At 38.1% G+C, this 23,171-nt stretch overlaps 1 protein-coding gene across 3 annotated transcripts in view; it reads left to right on the top strand.

The window, feature by feature from the left end:
- LOC137013633 (rho GTPase-activating protein 21-like) overlaps window positions 1-23,171 on the top strand; it is a 130,444-nt gene that overhangs the window by 100,434 nt on the left and 6,839 nt on the right. For all 3 annotated transcript variants that reach the window (XM_067377576.1, XM_067377575.1, XM_067377577.1), the window contains 16 exons: window positions 232-2,224; window positions 3,947-4,093; window positions 4,186-4,288; window positions 4,416-4,458; window positions 8,275-8,394; window positions 10,067-10,366; window positions 13,787-13,851; window positions 13,939-14,087; window positions 16,054-16,196; window positions 17,002-17,160; window positions 17,269-17,347; window positions 17,531-17,604; window positions 17,699-17,788; window positions 18,282-18,407; window positions 18,507-18,548; window positions 19,530-19,635. In XM_067377576.1, coding sequence (XP_067233677.1) covers window positions 232-2,224; window positions 3,947-4,093; window positions 4,186-4,288; window positions 4,416-4,458; window positions 8,275-8,394; window positions 10,067-10,366; window positions 13,787-13,851; window positions 13,939-14,087; window positions 16,054-16,196; window positions 17,002-17,160; window positions 17,269-17,347; window positions 17,531-17,604; window positions 17,699-17,788; window positions 18,282-18,407; window positions 18,507-18,548; window positions 19,530-19,635 — 3,739 coding nt within the window. The remainder of the gene's footprint in view (window positions 1-231; window positions 2,225-3,946; window positions 4,094-4,185; window positions 4,289-4,415; window positions 4,459-8,274; window positions 8,395-10,066; window positions 10,367-13,786; window positions 13,852-13,938; window positions 14,088-16,053; window positions 16,197-17,001; window positions 17,161-17,268; window positions 17,348-17,530; window positions 17,605-17,698; window positions 17,789-18,281; window positions 18,408-18,506; window positions 18,549-19,529; window positions 19,636-23,171) is intronic.

The raw sequence follows: 23,171 nt of genomic DNA, 5'->3' as shown, positions 1-23,171 counted from the left end.
TTGACCTTTTCCTTTCTCTCACTTTACCTGGGATGCATTTGAACTTAGATACTTGAAATTGGGGTCAACTTGTCCCCTGTAATTTACTAGATAAATAGTGAAGAGGTAAAATTTGTGATGTTTGATACAACATTAACCATGTTTGTAATTAATTTATTTGGCATTTCAATATGTTTAGTGCCTGTAGTGTTACTCATTCATTATATTTAATGAAATGTCCCTTCTTTTCAGGCCTATTCTCAAGATGCATACCTCAAAGGAAACGAGGCATATAGTGGAAATGCCCAGAACATCCCCGAGCCACCCCCAATATGTTACCCACGGATAGAGCCCAATGTCTTGGCCATGGCACAGGTGTCAGAGCCATCACGCTCTGCTGAGACATCATGTGGAACCAGACAAGGAGCAAATCGATGCCACAAGCCTGACATAGGCTGCCGCATTGATAACCCTTTATCTCCACCTATCCCATCTCAAACCTCTCAGGTCCCCAAGACCCAAACTGTTGTGCATGTATTTAATGAGAATTTTAGGACAATGGTTGCATCACCTGAATCTACAGATCAAACTTCACATGTGGCCTGGGCTGGTCCCTGCCACAGGACGGAGGAAAACCAGAATGCGGCTTCAACAGACCCAAGCTTTAACAGGTCCAGGGCCCATGCCACGTCCTCTCCAACTGGGGCAGCACAATCACAGCACAAGCCCAGCAGAACTGCAGAGCTCACTGGGTTCTCCGACACTACCCCCAGAACTGCACAGACTTCCATGGACACTAAGCCTGTATCTTCCCACAGACATACCTTAACCACAACAGCAGAAACTATCCCATCAGCCACCTCTCCCACCTCTTACACACCATCTCCTCCACCAGCCACCCCCTCCCCCTGCTCCCCCCACCAGAACATTGACTGGAGGAACTACACCACCTACAAGGAGTATATTGACAACAAACGGCTCTACATGTATGGCTCCCGGACTATTCAGGAACGTCTGGACAGTCTGCGAGCTGCCTCCCCATCCAGTACAGGTGAATACAGCAAGCAGAAGAGCGCATCAACAACAGCTACACCCTCACGGGGCTTTTCTGGATCACAGCTGAGACGGAGGAGCGCCTCTCATGATCGGAGTTATCAGGTATCCACTGTGCTGCCTCTGCGTAGCGTTTCTCAGGAGAGGCTTGGTGGTGCAGAACGGACTGCTCTAGCACAGAATTGGCCTCGAAGTGCTTCCCAGGATGCAATCCCGTCGGCCCCCACAGGTATCCTGAAACCGAGAGCATATTCTTGTGACTATCTAGGCAGACAGAATGAAAATGCAACATCCATGTTGGACAGGCAGACATGCTGCAGAACTGAGACAGAGGAGTGGTTACTCATGCACAGAGGGGACGAGGCAAGAGCAAGCAGGCAGTCTTCTTCCTTGCGCATGGCACCTCACAGAACACAGGGTGCATTTAGCTCAGATAGACGAGGTGGCAGTTACCCAGGGTTGCCTAACACCCCACTCTTCAGTAGAGGTACGGATTCATTGCTTACCTCCAGAGCTGAAAGCCTGGGTAACACCTCTGCACCTTCCGTAAACAGACCCTCACTGCTACCTGCCAAGAATTATGTTTCAGACCCTTCCACCGCTGCTGCTTCTTATATAGCTTCTGCCCTCGCCTCAATACAAGGCCACATCACTGGTAGTTCCAACACAGGCACCATCAAAAACCAAAAAACACCGCTCACTGCCAACCACATGCCCCACAATGCAAAGCAGTTACAGCCTAGGGGGCGGGCTGACAGCCTTCAGGAGCCTTTCAGAGAGGTAGCCCGTGGAGGTCGCTCTTCTTCTTGTTCTGCTGCCACTAAACCCAACAGAACAAAGCAGGGTGGATCCAAGCCCATACTGACCAGTAACGGAACAGTTCCTCAGAAACCTAGGTACATAGAACCACAACCCCAAGCCAATGAGGAGGCGGCGGAAGGTATCGAGGGTCAAGATGCCACTGTAGTTGTGGTTCGGAGGGAGAAGTCTGGATCTCAACCAATCCGCCACCCTTCCTACATTCTGGCAGTCAACGAGACCGAGGGAGGGGCTGAACCACCTGCAGTGTCCAACACATGCTGGCTGCCTAACAATACCCGGCGCGAAATGCACATGAAGAAACTAGGAGACCAGTGTAAAACCTCCTTTTCAAGCAACCTTGATGACTCACTGGACTCCATTCCCTTCATTGGTGAGAGGCTTTTTCAACTATATAAGATAACTACAGACTCTGTTGCTATAGCAACCATTCAGTCTACCCTAAAAGGATATGAGTTTTGATAAGGTTAAAATGTTTTTAATATATTTTTTGTTACTTTACTTTCAAATACTTTTGTCCTGTAGTTCAAGCATCTTCCAAAATCATTTGTGTGTTTAGCAAAGTGATTCTCAGAACATGTTCCTGCTGTACCTCTCATTATCATATTAAGCAGCTCATGGGATGCAAGGAAAAAGAATTTATCTAAATATTCACTGTTTTATATTATTCATAGTAAACTAAACATCTGAACTTTATTTCCCTACTTTTTACACAAGGCAGTCATTGTCTGCTTCATTGTACTGTCACACTTGGGCAGGTCTTGATGAATTTGCTTTTTATTGCTCAGATAAATCAAATAAAAGGCCACACTGTTTCTCTGTCCTTAATGGCCCAGGCTTTGCATAGAGAGCTTTAGATCAAGTGGTGTACAACAGTGGGGTTTTATGATGTATGACAGTTATAACAGCAGGATGAACAGCTTAACCCAATGTAAACAAAGTTGGCAGAGAGGAGTGATGAGTAATTTGAGTTCTGGTAATATCTGTGTTTGTGTGAGAGAGCTTTAAAGAAGCACAGTGTTTTCATAGGTGTCTTTCGAGTCATCTGTCATCCTCACTATTGGCTATATCGGCATTTCCCCATGTATGTCCTACATGAAGACATTTGAATTTGCTGATTGGTCATCACAAATGGTTGTGCTTCTCAACATACAGTTCCATACTTCACCAGCCTGCACATTTAATTATAGAATGTGTTATGGGCTTTGATTTGTACACAGCTAGGCAGTGTTGTAGCTCAGAGTGTTTGTGAAGTGCATGGGTCAGTCCCTGGGAGCATCTCCAAACTGTAATGTACTCCAGTAGAGTGATAGGACATGACATCATAGTCCACAGGGGCACAGATAATGTGACATACTGACACATTCCACCCAAGGCAGCAGGACTGAGGAAGCCACTTCCCTGACACTTTCACACTCCCTCCAGTTCATCCACAGCTCGGAAACCTCAGACAAACAAGAGGGCAGTAAAGTGATATGACAAAGTAATGGAACATGCCAGTGGAAACTAGCTCGAAGATTCCTCCTTTTTTGGATTAGTTCCTGAAACACTAATCTCTTTCAAAACAATGATGTTTTATGTTTGATTTGGTAGAATGGATTTTGTTAGGTCGACTCTGTTTTGAAGTTCATTTGATATACTTTGGTTTGGGCTTGTTTTCTGATTGGTTTTAAGTTTTATTTGAAAGACTGTGACTTTTGTTATGCTAGGGCTTATGTTAAATTTGGTAGACTGTCAACTTGTGTCTCAACCCCCATAAATTTTATTAGTTTATTACATAGAGACTGCAGAGAAAGCAATGGCTGCTAGGAATTAAATCTAATCTATTAAATCTATTCAAAACTAAAGGGAGTTAAAATGCTGTGGTTAAAAAAGTACTACTAATGTTTTATCCAGTGATGCAACCCGTCTGCTCTACTTTTTGTTTATTGTCTGTGCATGTGGGAGGCTTATCAATTTAAGGATTGCTCACTAGCTGTATGAGTAAGCAAGCTTCCTCTAAACTGTCTGTTGTGTCTATTGGACTACAGTAATCCATGCAATATACTCTCACAGGTAAAAGATCTTAGGAGTGTCTTATGTCTGTTGTCATTAGATGAGCCATCAAGCTCCAGCAACGACCATGACACCACACACATTCCTGCATCCGCTGTGATTTCAAGCACGCCTATCATCACCACCATCCCACCCAGTCCAACGTCCCCTTCTCCCGTAATACGCCGACAGCTGTCCCATGACCAGGGTGAGGCATATCTCTGCCAACATATACAATATCTCAGTCACATCAGAAATGTGTCTCTTTTTTATATTTATTCACCCTTATCTCCAACTTAGATTCTTTACGACTCACAATTCTGGAATCAGATTCTGGAGCTAAAACAGAGCGCTCCAGGTCCTTCGATGAGGGCTTGGATAATTACAGAGAAGAAGGAAGAGGGTAAGTTTAAAGTCATTATGTAAAATCAGAATCCACCAGTACAGTGATCACAAGGTTGAAAAGTCAACCTTCTTCCATTGCTGCCTCTCGCATTGTATGACCTCTGTGTTTGTCTGTGTCTGTACAGGCGGTCGATTAAACACACCCATGGATTCAAGGGCCTTAGAAAGGTGAGACTGCTGTAATAGAGATAATAAATGACTAAGACTCCCACTAACTGCATTATGATTAGTTTACACCTTAGATAAAGTTCTGTCTAGTTAGCACCTGACCTCCAGCTAACATTAAGTCAATTTAATGATAATTTTGTCATTAATTATAAAAATAAGTTAATCATGCACCCTAACCCATACATAAATTCTGCAATAAAGGGATTTTCTATCAGAGAAGTGCAAGTTTAAAGTGCCACATTTATGTTTTTCACAGCTAAGAATAAGCGTAGAACCATCCACATTTGACATGCTCTTGCATTTGTCACAACTAGACTCGGAACAGAGTCTAGTTGTGACAAACATGTCAGTCTGCATGTGTGCCTATACAGACAAGACATACAAGAATGTGTCATGTGTGAACTAGAATGGTCACAACATCAGATTTTCACTACGCAATTTTCGTGTCCAAAAGAATTAACGAAGAAAAAAATATTATATCATACAAATTTATCTTTAACTTTATTTTCTCTTTTTTTGGCCAAAGAATCACACTCAAAATATGAGCTTAGGGAGACAGAGAGTTTGTAACCAAATTTGGTTACAATAACAAGTTTGTAACCGTACAGAATACAAAAAGAACGTACTGTTGATTGGCACTTCCAACACTGTCTTTTCCAAACCCCAAAAAACTTTTACAAGTTCTCGTATTTGGATACCCTGTCATCTGTAATGTCCTCAGACATGATTTTATGTTGCAGTAGTACTGTAGCTCACATTGCGTCGTCATCTTTTTTCCATTTTATGATAGGTGGCAACCAGCATTATAAGGTGCAATACTGCCACCTACCAGTTTGGAGTGGCAACTAGTTACTGTTACTGAATTATTTACGATATCATATGTGTAGTATTTATGGAGCCCTGCACATGCAGGAAAAAAATAGTAGGCTAAATCGTGCGCAGGCTTTACTAAGTCGTTCCCTCAATTTATAAATCGTGCACATGATTTACTAATTCGTTCTCCTGATTTATAAATTGTGCACATGATTTACTAATTCGTTCTCCTGATTTATAAATTGTGCACATGACTTACTAATTCGTTCCCTCGATTTATAAATTGTGCACATGATTTACTAATTCGTTCTCCTGATTTATAAATTGTGCACATGACTTACTAATTCGTTCCCTCGATTTATAAATCGTGCACATGATTTACTAATTCGTTCTCCTGATTTATAAATTGTGCACATGACTTACTAATTCGTTCCCTCGATTTATAAATTGTGCACATGATTTACTAATTCGTTCTCCTGATTTATAAATTGTGCACATGACTTACTAATTCGTTCCCTCGATTTATAAATCGTGCACATGATTTACTAATTCGTTCTCCTGATTTATAAATTGTGCACATGACTTACTAATTCGTTCCCTCGATTTATAAATTGTGCACATGATTTACTAATTCGTTCTCCTGATTTATAAATTGTGCACATGACTTACTAATTCGTTCCCTCGATTTATAAATCGTGCACATGATTTACTAATTTGTTCTCCTGATTTATAAATTGTGCACGATTTACTAATCTGTTCCCTCGATTTGCTAAACCTTGCACGTTTTAGTAAATCGAGGGAACAAATTAGTAAATCGTGTGCACAATTTACTTTTTTTCCTGCATGTCATGTGTGGGTCTCCGTACGTATTAACACTTGATATCGACATTTCATTTTTTAAACATCACGGTTATCGTCAATACTGGGATATGTAAGCAATAAGGTACTCTATCGTGAATAAGTGTTAGGCACGGCGCAAAGCGGAGTGCCTGCAACCCCTTCAGCCGTGACTTATTCACGATACAGCACTAGCCTCGAGTACCTTACTGCTTTTATAAAACGGTTACCACACAATACAAATATTAAAGCCAAAAATATGTATTAATGCAACTTTCATGAAGTAAGCTTTCAATAAAAGCCAACAGAAGTTACATTATTACGCCATTAGATGGCGGCAAAGACTGTCTTTATGAGTGTGTCAGTCAGTAGCGAAGACTTTTACATTGAAAAGACTGAATTGTTGTGAACACGGAACAAGACGCAACTGACAAATGATTTGACTAGTGCTGTCAGTCCCAGGAAAACCCCTTAACTGTTAAAAGGACAAGATAATACATCGGACATTTAAACAGATTTTTTATTATGAATACAGGACTGACCTGAAGGAAAATGCTAAATCTGAATGCAGGTAATAAACTCGCTCAATCGATTTTTTTCTCACAACATTCTTCTACGTAATACAGTTTACAAGCTTCAATGAACAATATTAATTGAGAACATACAGTTTACATTGCTAAGAGCGGTTGCTAAGGGTGTTATCTAGTGATACACAGAATCGTTGGGTGAAGCGGTCATAGCCATGTTTGATCGTTAATAAAACAGCTACTGACCAATCAGAATCAAGGACAGAAACTAACCATTTTATAATGAGAATTATCTTTGAATCATCTTAATTTGGCAGTAAATAATGAAATATGGGATTCAATTGATTAATCAATCAATAGACCCTTTTACTGTTTGTACACAATGATGACGTAGCAACGTATGTGCGCGCATTTTGGCAACGGAAGTGGTGTTGTTCCCGATAGGTTCTAACGTGTTAGCAACTCCGAAAGTGATATATCTACAGCTTCGCGAGCGGATTAAGCAACACAGACAGATAAAGTTATTTTAAAAAGTTGACTTTATCAAATGGTATCCGGCTATCAGATCCGTGTAGTCGAGTGGATAGAAGACGTTAGCAGATGGCCAAATACAGTGGCCAGATATATATGCATAAACCAGGGCTCTCAAGTTTTAAAGACAGGCAAGAATAACAAATATCCAACAACATGACATGATTTTTAAAGTGACCAATAACATCGACGATGTAATACACAATAATTTATTTAGTGCTACTAAAATTATTAAGCCTATTTGGAGAGAGAGATGTTTAATGTGACAAAATGTCAGTCATCGTGTGATAACAAAAATATAACTAGGTCTAGACTACTGAGCAGGTGTTTTCAGTGAACAGGCTGTAAAACTGTTGACAAAGTTCAGACACTCATGAAAAACTGATGCTGATTATCTGGGAAACATTCTCTAACAGCAGTCAAGTTGTCATTGTTTGTGTCAAACAAGCTGTGAATTTGTTTTAACATTAAAATAGGAGATCATGACTTATTCTGTGCTCGAAATGATGCTCAGAGCTCCAGTGTTTTCCTCTGTGGGTGAACGAGGATGATGTTGAACAATTCCAGGATATGCTTTTTTTTCCATTGGTTGTTGCGTTAAATCTTACCCAGATACAATAGTGCTATTTTCTGATTGGCTACTGTGTAGCCTCTTTCTTTTTTTGATTGGCTGATAAGTGGCAGGCTACTCCAGGGGAGACGCGCTTGATTCCTGCCCGGCGTAGCGGCATATTAAATTATGAAAAATAGTTTTTCTGCGTGAGAAATACAATGTGTGGCGGGAGTGCGTGACAAAAGACGGAAATGAGTGACTGTCACGCTCAGTGCGTTACACTTGAGAGCCCTGAAAAACTTTCAGAGTTGCTAACACGTTAAAACCAATAGGCAACAACACCACTTCCGTTGCCAAAATGCGCGCGCAACTATTTGATCACGTGGGCTGTAAAAGGGTCTATATATTTAATTATTTTGATTAAAAACTGTAATTTTTTCAGAGTGAATTTTCACTGAGAACTGTTGAACTCCGTGGTCCTCATAGGGTTTTCAGTGGCAGCTGTCAAAGAAGATGAATTGTTCAGCAGGCTGATCCATGTTTGGTGTGTTTCAGGCTGTTGACAGGTCTTCTGAGGACTCTGGCTCTAGGAGAGACTCTACTTCAGATGTCTTCACTGATGCCACAAAGGAGGGTCCGCTTTATTTCCGGCAGCTGAACTCAGATAAGGGCAAGGTACAACACCACTAAACACCAAAATTCACATTCATGTTTTCTCTTGTTCTGAGTCCCAGTACTGAATGAAGGTGTCTTTAGAGCATGCTGGTCTGTGATGCTGAAGAACTCCTTGTCAAACATATTGTGAACGTGTTGAAACGAGTCTCTAAATGAATGAGAATGGCTGGCAGGCTTTCAGAAACATTTAATGTTGGCAAAGTACGGTAGTGCCAGAGATCTTGTCTTAAGAGATCTTGTCATATTTTACACCACTCAGATGTTTAAAAGGTTGAAGATCCCGATATACTTTAAACAGAATCGAAGAACAAACTGATGTGATGTCATTTTGAACAAAAAAAAGGCCAAAACGAAGTTCGTTCGGTGTTCAATTTGGGAGTTCGAAACGGCTTGCCAAAGGGAACTCTCAGGAAAAGAACAAAACACCTATGTACTACCACTGGCCTGTGACGATAACTTAATAGGAGGTGTGCACTGAGGCTCTGCCTTCTTTCATGTGGAACTTTTCTCTGATTAATTTTGTCAGTGAGTCTATCGAGGTAAGATCTCAGCGAGTGAAAACATGAACACACTGGATAGCTGCATTATAGTAGAAAATGAAGTTGTGCTTCTGATGAAATAAGGCACTGACACTGTTTTTCTTGTTTGATGCTGTAAAGCTGCTTGCTTTTAAGCAATCTATTGAATAAAATGCCATAAAAATAAAGGTGACATGACTTTACTGAAGTGCTAATTTGCAGAGCTCGTGCTATCATACCCATGTTGTTATGATCAGATGCTGTTCTTATGCTTTCTATAAAAGTGTTTGCTGTTTTCTCATTTTTGTTGTGTTTATCTTGTTACTGAAAGGAAAGCGTATTTACATATTTACATTTTCATCTAAATGCCACTGTGGGTGTTTGTCAGATGTTCGATAATAGTATATCGGGGCCTTAAAACACGTACAATATGTGGTACATTAAAACAATAATCCGACAATAAGACTGTGAGTCATTGTGATTTTACCACAATTAAGGGTGTATAATAATCACAGTTAGGGTTTAAATGACAATAAACTGTAATAACTTATTTTCATGACAGATTTATTTAAACATGCATTAAATAATAAAGACATCAATAACAGGTTAAGTAAAAATATAGCCTAATAAATATGTAATACAGTGCATATTTTGTAAAATGCTTTTTTTATCTAATAAGAATGTGGACATTGAATATGTTTCTTGAGGTAAATGTAACATTAAGTGACATTGTATGGCCTACAAGCTGTTTTATTGATGTCTTTACATGAGACAGGATTCATTTCGGTACGTTGTAATGTATATTTCAACATACCTTCTGGTGTTCATATATGATTATTTCACACGGTAACAAGTAGTAAAGAGGAGATGAGATGATCGCTTCACGAGCGATTGATCTGTGCTGCCTCTTGAACTGATTAGCGCCAAATCTACATTTATTGTTTGAATTTCGTAATAAAATTGACAGAATTTTAAAGTTGAGACTTTGCTTCATATTTAAAGTATAATAAGTGGGATAATGTACCATAATTATCAAATAAACCCCTCAAAACGTTTTGTCTACAGTTGCTAAGCCACTTGCGTATATGTACTATTTTAACTTCAAACATGGCTCATTCAATCATATTTTCATAATTCTGTTATCTTTTCTACAGCGTGTTGGTAGTGGCATACGGTCTTGGAAGCAGATCTATGCTGTGCTTCGTGGCCACTGCCTCTACCTGTACAAAGACAAGAGGGACGGACAAACCAACGCCAACTCCCAGATCGAAGACGAGCCTCTGCCAATCAGCATCAAAGCCTGTCTGATTGACATCTCCTACAGTGACACAAAGCGGAAGAATGTCCTTCGGCTGACGACGTCAGACTGTGAATACCTGTTCCAGGCGGAAGATCGAGAGGAAATGCTGTCCTGGATCCGAGTCATTCAAGAAAACAGCAACTTGGATGAAGAGGTGAACGATCAGTAATCATAACACACACACACAATCTAAATTACTTACATCTTCACTATCCCAATTATGTTAAGATTGACTTGGGTGCTTGGAAGGGTTTTTTTTCTTTCTGAGTCCAGAGATTAAATATTTGTTGAGAGTTCTGTCAAAGCCAAGCCTTAAGCCGTGTGTCCACCAAAGCGTTTTTTCCCGTGGAGGGGCGGGACAAATACCACAGCTACAAAACGCCACATTCTGCTTGTACAACGGCAACAGACAACAACAACAAGCACAACAATGGAACAAAATCATTAAAAACAATTGACATTTTTATTTTCAGAAGCAAACTATCTGGGAAATCACATACTAGTAACATTTCTGCTCTCAAGCGCCCGCAGCAAGGCGTTTTCAAAAGAGCGCTGGTGTTTTCAGCTGGCTAAAATAACACATAACCTTAGTTCTCATGCATATTATCCAAGTTCAGATCCATTCTCCCGATCATTTCCCCTTAATGTCTTATCTGTACTATCAAGCTGGTCATACGCTGGATGAGAATGGTCACACTTTCGCTAGGAAAATTCTCAGTTATCGCACAGGTAGTGTTTAAGATGGCAGGTCAAAACAGTGAATCTAATCACCATACAGGCAAAAATGAACAAAGTGGCATTGATGAGTTTGAAGTTTGGTTTTTGAGAAAAGAGAAAAAAACCTGCACTAATGGAAAGTAAAAGGGCGATCTAAATTATATCTGCACAGACTTTATTCAAGGCACAAAAAGATCAACTTATTACTGAAAAATGTCTATCCACAATATTTTTAATGAAAGAGTGGGCATGGCTATTTGTAAATTAAATGTGTCTGGCATCATCCGCTTCCAATTATTTTTAGCTTTATAAAACAGCTCTTGATGTTGCAAGCTGGTATTTCTTACCATAATATTTTAATGTATTATCTTAATTATAAACACACTGGTTTGTAGCGCAAATAGTTTTACGGTTTACTGCACTTTTTCTTGTTATTTACCTAATGTATTAGAAGTCTTGCACAAAATGGCTTCCGCCTTGCAACATAAGGTGGATACACACTCTTAACAATGATTTGAAAAGTCACAGAAAAAAATGAGTTTGAATTTTAAAGATGTGGTGTTGTGTGGTAGGCGATGCATCTTTTCCATAATACAGGGTATAAGTAATCTTCAACCTCACACTGTAAATAAGAATTGTTGGTTTAACTCCATTGAAATTAAAAATTTGAGTTCATACAATGAAGGCAATTGGTTTAATCAACAGAAACTCAAAATATTTTGTTATCTGAACCACATTAATTACTGATGTTGATTTGACAGTAAGGAACAATATTACAATATAGTAATTCTGCCTGAAATCCTACATTTCTCAACATTGTTGCTTAAATGACTAAATAAATATGTGAAATGTTAAACTCATATAAAACTCCTTGACAACCGGCTATTTTCAAAAGACAATGACTGTTTTTTCATTGATGCGCTTTGAGTATTGTACACACTCGATTAGAACAAAACCAGATTCTTTAATTTCATTCATTACGTTTAAACACTGAGACGTGTTGCATGAGCATCAGACTTTTCAGACATTTTCAGAATTTTCACCTGCAAAATCCGAACATATTTTCACTAATACTGTTTGAGAATCACTTACTCTTAAAACAAAACCAACCAATATTGAAATATCTTAACAGAATAATACCAACCAATATTTAAATATCTTAATTAGGGCTGCACAATGATTAATCGCGATTAATAGTTTGCAAAATAAAAGTCTGTGTTACGTAATATATGTGTGTTCTGTGTTTAATAATTATGTATATATAAGTACATGCACATACATGTACATATTTAAGAAAAAAAAATATTTATATATAAAATATTTATATTTATATGTAATATAAAATATATATAAATATGTATATTTATTTATACATGTATATATTTCTTAAATTTATACATGTATGTGTATGTGCATGTATGTATACAGTACAGTCCAAAAGTTTGGAACCACTAAGATTTTTTTTGTTTTTAAAAGAAGTTTCATCTGCTCACCAAGGCTACATTTATTTAATTAAAAATACAGTAAAAACAGTAATATTGTGAAATATTATTACAATTTAAAATAACTGTTTTCTATTTGAATATATTTCACAAAGTAATTTATTCCTGTGATGGCAAAGCTGAATTTTCAGCATCATTACTCCAGTCTTCAGTGTCACATGATCCTTCAGAAATCATTCTAATATGCTGATCTGCTGCTCAAGAAACATTTAATGTGTACAATTGTACAAAATATTTGTGTACAATATTTTTTTTTTTCAGGATTATTTGATGAATAGAAAGTTCAAAAGAACAGTGTTTATCTGAAATCTATCTTTTGTAACATTATAAATGTCTTTACTGCCACTTTTGATTGATTTAATGCATCCTTGCTGAATAAAAGTATTCATTTCTTTAATTTATTTTCAAAAAAATAAAAATAAAAATTCTTACTGACCCCAAACTTTTGAACGGTAGTGTATAATGCTACAGAAGCTTTGTATTTCAGATAAATGCTGTTCTTTTGAACTTTCAATTCATCAAGGAATCCTGAAAAAAAAAAAGTACACAACTGTTTTCAACATTGAAAATAATCATAAATGTTTATTGAGCAGCAAATCAGCATATTAGAATGATTTCTGAAGGATCATGTGACACTGAAGACTGGAGTAACGATGCTGAAAATTCAGCTTTGCCATCACAGGAATAAATTACTTTGTCAAATATATTTAAATAGTACACAGTTATTTTAAATTGTAATAGTATTTCACAATATTACTGTTTTTTACTGTATTTTTAATTAAATAAATGTAGCCTTGATGAGCAGACGAAACTTCTTTTAAAAACTACTGTATATACATAATTATTATACACAGAACACACGCATTTATTACGTAAACACAGACTTTTATTTTGCAAACGATTAATCGCGATTAATCGTTGTGCAGCCCTAATCTTAATAGCCTTTGAATGCTCAGACATGTGCCAAAGTCACTGCGGCACTGATATTTGTGCTTGACATTATAAATACAATATAGCTTAATCTAAATCCGAAGGATCACAAAGGCGTTTAGTGACATGAGTGGTGAGGGGTAAATCTATCCATGTCTAGTACCTGATATTGATATGGTGGATGTTTTGGACTTCCCTCATGAATCATGGAAAAAGGCCCTATTTAAAGATACTTCTTACAATAGCTGAACCTCAGGCTTTTTTGAAAAGAAATAGTAACTCTCACAGCATCTTCACTATAGGGTGTCTTCTTCTGAAAGCACAGAGTTATCCACAAGCCCTTTGGTGTGTTTGGGGATTCCACTCTTACATTTCATCCACTCACTGTTGTCTGCCTTCTCTGTTTTTCCTTCTTCCTTTTGTAGAATGCGACTGTTACTAGCACAGACCTCATCAACCGAAAAATAAAGGAATACAACACTCTGATGAGGTAAGCAGGAAGCCGGCAAGAATTCCCGTAAAATGTTTGTAGACTTCTTCCTCTACTAGAGCTTAACTGGGTTTATGTGTGTTGCAGTCCACCCAGCAGTAAGACAGAACCCTCACCCAAGGCCTCCCGTCAGTCCCTGAGCATCAGGCAGACGTTACTGGGTGGTAAGGGGGAGAATAAAGCCACAAGCCCTCACTCACCAAACAAGGACCACGACAGGAAAGCCATGCACAAAGGTAAAATCATCAAGGGCACTAACTCTGGATTCTTTGAATTTTATTCAGTACTTTTAAGTATCAATAAAAACGTTCTCAAGTACTTGTGTGTGTTAAAGATGTGTTTAGCGATTTCTGAGAAACGCTGTTGAAAGTGGATTAGACCAAGCACCACAACACATTTGTAGCCAATCAGCAGTAGGGGCCTGTCCACTCATGATGCCGGAGGAGAGATTGAGCTAGAGGGGGATTTGAAGAAAGACTGTAGAAAGAGCAATAGCTGAGAGACATTACAAGAAAGAAAATGTCAGAGGAATATCACTGGAAAAAGATGGGTAGTGATTAAAGGGGACCTATTATGCACCATTTCACAACATGTAATACAAGTCTCTGGTGTCCCCAGCATGTGTCTGTAAAGTTTCAGCTCAAAATACCCCACAGATCATTTATTATAGCTTGTCAAATTTGCCCCTGTTTGGGTGTGAGCAAAAACATGCCATTATTGTGTCCCTTTAAATGCAAATGAGCTACTGCTCCTGGCCACTTTCTAGAAGAGTGTGGAGCTTTAACAAGCTTGCGCTTCGCATACTCAACAACAACAAAGCTGGAGCATCTCGTGCAGCCAAAATGAGGATTGTCAGTAACGGTGTTCAATCTTACATTGTTCAAACTGGAGTCGACACTGATGGAGAGACTCAGGAAGAAGTTACAACTTTTAGAATGAAACTGGACATTTCTGAATGGTTAGTGGATAAATTTATGTAGTTGCTGTGGAGCTGATTCAGCTCATCCACTAGCATGTGCCGTCATGTTAATCTTTTGTGCAAATCCAGCGTTAAATTGACCCTTGTTTGTGAAGCAATCCAGTGCAAAATGACGGCATGGCAACAACACTCTACTACAACTCTTCCTCTTCTCTAAAGCAGCCCAACATGGCCTCACCCCCTTTGTTGTGTGTTCTCATGGGCAGGGTTTTTGTAAATATTGGGGTTTGTGATGTCACCAACCTGGTATGAAGCCTACCAGCCATTTGTTGTAGTCCCTAAAAAAGGATTTCTGTAAAAGAAAATATCTCCCTTTGCATTGAACTTTGAGTGTCGTAACTTTGCAGATGTTGTTTATGCTCAAACAGCAACATTACACACTAACTAAAGTTAAAAAAGTGAAATCATAATCAAGTATCCCTTTAAGCAAGAGCTTTAGGACCCATGTCAATATATAAGAAAAGTTTTCCAGAGCTACAGAGATCTTAGCGGAAAGGCCTGAAAATGGACGCTGGATGCTATGATGCTATGTTTTACAGAACCAAGATATGCTGTTGTTGTAATGTTAGCTGTAGTAACAGGACAGTTTTGAGTGTCATTGTTTGTTTGGAGCTGGTGTGTTGCTGGCGACTAACAATGATCTCTTGCTTGTATATACTGTAATGTACTATATGTTAATCTTTTGTTCTTCCTTGTTGTTTGTTCATCACTTTCACTTTATTTTTTGCTAAGCATTATTTTGCTTCACTTCAGCTATGATAAAGAGACATCCAATCTTGCAATGAGAGGAGGGGTGTGTTTGTTTGGGTTGACTTCAAATATCAACAGTGTTTCTTTCTCAGAAATTGCAAGCTGCAACTTTAAGTACTTTTTTGCTTATTAAGGCCCTGACATGCCAAACCAACAGTCAGCTAACGTCTGGCTATCGTTGAGCATCTGTAAGCTTTTGGCACCGCTAGTTCTTTGATGTCGGTTAGGTGTGTCACAGCATTTAGTCTATTTAGCTTAGCAACATGCTAACATAAAACTCTACTGATTACTGCTTTTTGTATTATGCACTTGAATAACTATCAACAGAGTTGCTGTTTTTGTAGAGCACTGCAAATCAGTCACTTGTGAGTTTCCTTTTCTGGTACGACACTGCCTTAGAAGGTTGACAGCTCACTAGGTTTGAAGTGCTAATGTTTCTGTAACACATGATTATTATGGTTGTCTGTGAATAGACGAAACCAGCCCACCCAAGGATAAGGGCACATGGAGGAAGGGCATCCCTGGACTGATGAGAAAGCCATTTGAGAAGAAACCGTCTCCTGGAGTCACATTTGGAGTAAGACTAGATGACTGTCCTCCAGCTCAGAACAACAGAGTAAGACCACAAAAAAACATCCTCGCTCTTGTTTCACTTGGCATGTAGGACTTGTCATCCTAAAACTGTCCCATGTGAAAAAGAAATACACTTTAGCATACTTTTTAAAAAAAGTACTTGTTACTGAAAGAATATACTTTTAAAAAATATACTTAAGTGTGAACGGAATGTAATGTTTTGAAAACTTTTCATAATTGCATGTTAGTTGCAGGTAAATTAATATTATAATTTAAATTTATATTAAATATCATTAGCTGAATTTTAGAGAGCATTTTTGACCCACTTAAGTACATCTTTACATTTAATTTAACAATTGTATTGTTATCAAGATATGGTTAAAGCCTACTGCCGAATGTACTGACAAGCATTTATGGTAAACTAAAATATACTTTAATGACATTTCTTTTGAAGCTTGTAAGTCGTGTATTTAAGTTAAATATTTGTAATTATTGTTTGAAATTTAGTACTTTATGGAATATATATATATATATATATATATATATACATTTAAGGTTTCAAGTACACTACAAGTACACATTCAGTACAATTAAACACTTTATTCACAAGGGAGTGAGCTCTCTACAGTTGTGATACTTTTAGCTGTAGGTGTTTAATAATGTTTAAAGAGTAATTGTTTACTTAAGTTTGTGGGATGAGCATAATTGCATTTGGAACCTGATATGTTTTTCATACTGCTGATTTTGGAGTCATATTTGTCTATGCAAGCAGCACATTTTCATATGCCGTGCAGTCTCAGAGGTTTATATTGGCTTGCAGGTATGTGACTGAGCTTTGTGTGTTTTAGTTTGTTCCTCTGATAGTTGAAGTGTGCTGTAAGCTGGTGGAAGAACGAGGACTGGAATACACAGGCATTTACAGAGTGCCAGGAAATAATGCCGCCATTTCCATCATGCAGGAAGAGCTCAATAACAAGGGCATGGGTGACATTGATATTCAGGATGATGTGAGTGTGTATTTCTGTCTCTGTCTAGTTTAAGTGTCTGTTACATTTTCTCTGTTTCTTGCTTGAGGTCCTTTTTCCCTTTTTTAATAATCCTCTACTCTTGGGCAGAAATGGAAGGACTTGAATGTGATCAGCAGTTTACTCAAATCCTTCTTCAGGAAACTTCCTGAACCCCTCTTCACTAACGGTAAAAGGCCTTGTTGGAATTCCCTTGCTTGAGGCTCTTTATGACTCATATTTTATTTATGTATGTTTCTCTTGCTCGACATTAATTGTATAGTTTGCCATCTAGTGGCTGTGAGTGAAATACACATGCAATTTCAACACCTGACAACTGAAATCATTTTCCTTCATGATCTGGCCTCTATAGAGAAGTATGCAGACTTTATTGATGCCAACAGAATAGAGGATCCTGTAGAGAGACTCAAAGTGCTCAAGAGACTGGTAAGCAGCTGTTTGCCTCAATAACAATTTGTTTACTGTGGTAACAGTGTGTCTATATGTTACGGAAGCCTTGAATAAACCTCTCTTTCTCCAGCTTCACGAGCTGCCCGACCATCATTATGAAACACTGAAGTTCCTCTCGGCACATCTCAAAACTGTGGCTGAAAATTCAGAAAAGAACAAGGTAAAACAATTTTGGGATGCACTGTACACACACACACAGAATGTGCGCTTCCATTCAAAAACAACAAGATGACGTGCAACAGAATGGAAAAGAACACATAATACAAGGCTCTCGAGACATGTTTTAGATTGCAAGCTTTTTGCCAGATTTTCAGTGATGGAGATATTATTTTCAAGATTTTTTCTAAAGTTAAGCATGGAATGAAGTTTGCAACTCATTTCATTTTATGAGTAAAATAAGATATTCAAAAGTGGTGGGACTTGATTTCATGGATTGATCGGAGAGGATAGCTTAAAAATAAAAGGGCTTGGTGATTTTTAGACTTACTACTGTATAATAATGATCACAGATGAATCATACACAACAAAACTTAGAACCAATAATTAAAACACTGCGCATACAGAACACAAGAATGCATCTGTGTGAATACTCTCTTTGTTTTTCGTATATAAAAGGGAGAAATGTCTCTTCTTCTCATTTATCATTGTGTCAGATGGAGCCACGGAATCTGGCCATTGTGTTCGGCCCAACGCTAGTGAGAACATCTGAAGACAATATGACTCACATGGTGACACACATGCCAGACCAGTACAAGATTGTAGAAACACTCATACAGCATGTGAGTTCTTCATTCTTCTCATGTGAAAACTAAGAAAGGTCGTCTTTTAAATATGTCATTTTTGAGCATTGGTGAAATAATTCTGGTGTTCTTTTGCAGTATGACTGGTTCTTCACTGAGGAAGGGGACAAGGAGCCTTCGGTGTGTATTAGTACAGCTGCTTTCTTTATTCCACTATTTGTTTTATTTAGGCATGCACCGAAAACATTTTTTAAAGACCAAGTACGAGTACCGATATTTTTTTTCTGGTACTCGCTGATACCGATACCGATGCCTATACATTTATTAATTTCACTTTTTTTTTTTTTTTTTTTTTTGGTGATGTTGCAGTTTTCCAAGCATAGTGAGACTAATGAATGTAGGACAGCTTCTTTATTATTACTCTAATGAAAAAAGTAATACATTTTTATATGCTTGTCACAAACTTAAAGAACAAAAATTTCACCTTCAAAGGGTATAATTACCAATATATATAATTGTTGTTATATAAAAAGAAATTTTCAAACAAATTACAGATACAACAAATACTATAGAGATAAAAAATAATTAAACTTGTATTTCAGATACATGTATACATTCATTTAACTTTTTTTATCTTTTGTTGATTTATTAACATCAATGACAAATATTTAATTAGGCTACAGTCCCTTTAAGACCAAATCCATGATTACTAACACATATTCTGTTTTCACCCAAATATTTATGTCCACTTAAGCCATAACCGACTGTATTTACGTGAGATACTACTGATTCCGCCTATCCCGCCTTCACTAATCCATAATGAATTGTGATTGAAAGCATGCAGTTCGCAATGTATGGGTTTTCATCATTAATTCTGAAGTATTTCCACACTGACATTGTTTCTGCTGTTGCCGTCGGTGTCTCTATGCACGGAAGTTATGTCATGTGAGGTATCGTCTTTGTTATTGGGGGTATTTTTACAAGTACAAGTACATGAACTTGGTACTGATTCTCTTAGAGTAAAAAATCACCCAAAACACCCTACTGTAGATCATGGAAGTGAATTATGCACAAGCAAGAACCACGTTTCTTCAGAAATTGTAAAAACTAGTTTGTCATTGCAACTCTTCAGTGAATTTTTTTTTCTGTATGTCTGCTCAGACTACAGTCCAGGAGGAGAGTGCTGTAGAGTCTCAGCCTTTGCCTAACATCGACCACCTGCTGACCAACATCGGCCGGACAGGCACCTCTCCCGGTGAAGTGTCAGGTAACATGTGCCCTAAGTTGAACTCTCTCTACCATGGGTTCACCTTTTACACCCTTTTAAGCCACAATAATATATTTAAACTTTGTTTTTAATATTGATGAAGCAACAGAAGCAGCTTCTCCCTACGTTTTTAACAAAAGCTGTGCTATGGCTTAATTACAATGCCTATGTGAGTTTGTGAGGCAAGATGTTATACATTTTTGCCTACATTAGCTTGCTTGGTGCGATCTTGAATTATTTGGTTATCTTTTTCTATTTTTTCTTTTTTTTTCTTCACATCCTTTATTCAATTGAATTCCAGTTATGTAAATTTTGGATACTTTCTGTCTTTATCCCATTTCTGTTTTGTGAATCTCACAAAACCTGTCAAAAACACGGATGTGTCATATTTCACGCAAAAATAAGTGAAAAAATAAGAAATTTAATTTTGCAAAAAGCTATTTTGAAAATTAAAGGTGCCCTAGAATCAAAAATTAAATTTACCTTGGCATAGTTGAATAACAAGAGTTCAGTACATGGAGCGAGAGATTTAAAGGGGCCGCAGCCTGAATCGGCGCATAGTTAATGATGCCCCAAAATAGGGAGTTAAAAAAAATTAATAAAAAAAAAATCTATGGGGTATTTTGAGCTGAAACTTCACAGACATATTCAGGGGACACCTTAGACTTATATTACATCTTTTGAAAAGAAGTTCTACGGCACCTTTAAGAATATTTCCTTCCCCAAATTCTCATTACTGCAATGCAATGCAAAAAAAGGACAATAATAAAGATGTTTTAAGAGAAAAAGATACTATTTTTCCTTTTTAATTTGGGGAGAAATACGACCGTTTCCGTGAGATTCACCCTTTTAGTGTGTATGTCTCTTACTCCACGTGTCCAAACTCCACTGGGTTGTCTCTGTAAATCTGCCGACTGCTGCACTAACACGTCATGTTCTTTCTCCAAGAGAGAACAAACAAACAGCTAAAGCCAAACCGCAGAACACGCTTGCCAATCTCTGATCCCTCTGTCCCTAGTGCCACTCTGTCGCGTGTCCTAAAGGCTTTCCCAGCATTCACACATACTGATCTTGACACAGGCCAAGTGGGCGGAGTCTATCACACCTTGATGTCACTGATGGACTCAGTAGTGTCCGTGATGGGCAGCTGGAACTGTAGGAAGAGGGAGGACTGTTGCCCGCAGTGTAGCTGCCTAGTCTGCAGACACCCCCGCATTTTATGAAGTGGGCGACTGAGAAAAGAGAGCAAAAAAGTGCAAAGGGAAAGCGCAGCAGAAGTGTTGGGTTCTGTGGGGCGTGTGTGGTTTGTGAGTTTACCTGGCGTAGAGCAGTGCTGCTGTCTCAAAGGCTCTTCGCCGTCTCTTGCCCCTCTCTCTCTTTCTCTCTGAACGCTGGCCAAACGGAGAGATGGCATGGTAATGCTACTCGGCTCTGAATATCACTCGGTCATACCATTTTTCACCAAGGGGTGTGCAGGGGGGCTCGGCTCGACACAGAAGAAATAAGCCTTCAAAATTTGTAGTCTTTGCCATGGAAAATGAAATGGGAGCAAAGACATCAGTGAATCAATTCTTTAACGTTTCCTTGCTGGCATTCTGTCTTCCCATAGTGTCATCTTTTCTGCGTAGCTAGCCCCTCTCTGACCCCTGTCACTTCTGACCTTGGTTCATGCCGTGAGTGTCTCGTCTTCATTGTGGTCACGACAGCACACATCAAACCTGCATCTGTACTGTGATTAAACATCCAACCCCCCAGTCTATCACTTCAATTAATGCAGATGAGCATCGAACATAGTGTTCGAGTGTAAAGGGTTGTAGATTTAATTGTTGAAATGCAAAATTTCCTACTACCATTAACACTAAATTACCTTAAAGAAATATCTCGGGCTCAAAACAAGTTAAGCTGTGTGGACAACATCTGAGACATGCAGAAAATAAGTGTGACTTGTCTGTACAATTTTATAGTAATGCTCTTAGAATGGATGTCTATAGGCAATGGTTTAAAGGTATGTCAAACTTGTATTTTCGTTGAAGCTCTTATGTGTTATTTGAGTTTTAAAGCTGTCTAAATTGGACTTTATCAGTAGCGCTACTGTTATATACAGACAAACTTATGGTTATGTGTCATTATACATTAACATGACCAAGATGTACAGTAGGTTCATATATATATAGCCAGAATACTTTTAATTTGTCTATATTGTGTGTATATATATGTATATATATATGTAATAAGTGGATATTTTAATGTTAACAGTTTTTTTTTACTACAGACGAGTCAAAATTACTTTCTGTGATAATTGACAGAGAATGCAACAGATAAGTTTAATTTGTATTGAACCCAGTAAGCTATTGATTACTTTAAAGGATTAGTTCACTTCAGAATTAAAATTTCCTGATAATTTACTCACCCCCATGTCATCCAAGATGTTTGTCTTTCTTTCTTCAGATGAAAAGGTTTTTGAGGAAAACATTCCAGGATTTTTCTCTATACAGTGGACTTCACTGGGGTACAACGGGTGGCAAATTGCAGTTTCAGTGTAGCTTCAAAGGGCTCTACACGATCCCAGTCGAGGGATAAGGGTCTTATCTAGTGAAACGATTGGTCATTTAAAAAAAAAAAAAGTATATACTTTTTAACCACAAATGCTCGTCTTGCACTGCTCTGCGATGCGCCACACATTACGTAATCACGTTGGAAAGGTCACACATGACATAGGCGAAAGTGTCGAATCCAGTGTACAAAGTGACCGTGCAAAGACCAAGTCAAATGGCCTTTACCAAAAAAAAAAAGTAAAACAATGATGTTGGATGACTTTGAAGTTGAAAGAGAGTTTTAGGGCGGGACGATTATGACCTATTATCAAAACCTCAATTAATTGAACATTTTACCTCGATTATGATTAATGAATGAATATTTTGTTTCTGGGTTTCTTTTTTTTTTGCCATCATAGTTCACTTACAAGATTTGTACTGTAAATTTGCTATTTAGAAAACAACTTTATCAGTGTTGTGTATGAACACTTATCCACTTTTTCATGAGAAATGATGTCCAAATGTCCTTTTTTGTCATGATGACGAAAGTCCCTGCCAAAGGAAGTAGTCCCTTTTAGCAGCTTGCTAGCAACTGGCGTTTTTAAGACACAATAAAGGTTTAAAAAATCACAAGTGGGTTATAACTGTTTTATGTCATGGATCAAAACAAGAAAATATTTAGAGGCTTTGTTAACCACAGACATTATTTCAGGCGATTTAGGAAAAACCCATTAAAAAAAAAACATCGACTTCGGGTCCATGGAACTCGCTTCCGGATTTTGCCTACAAAAACATGTCATCTCTGAGGTACTCTATAACCGACATGGGAAAATTATGTCGGTTAGAGTTTCTGAATTTCGGTTTCGATTACTTTTTGACTAATCGTCCAGCCCTAATACCACTGTAATTTTTGTTTTTTGTTTTTTAGAAAATGACCAATTGTTTCGCTAGACAAAACCCTTATTCTTCAGCTGGGATCATATAGAGCCCTTTGAAGCTGCA

The sequence above is a fragment of the Chanodichthys erythropterus genome, chromosome 23 (assembly GCF_024489055.1).
Source record: "Chanodichthys erythropterus isolate Z2021 chromosome 23, ASM2448905v1, whole genome shotgun sequence".
Lineage (NCBI taxonomy): Eukaryota > Metazoa > Chordata > Actinopteri > Cypriniformes > Xenocyprididae > Chanodichthys > Chanodichthys erythropterus.
The sequence above is the reverse complement of the archived record's forward strand: the minus strand, read 5'-3'. Positions and strand labels throughout refer to the sequence as shown.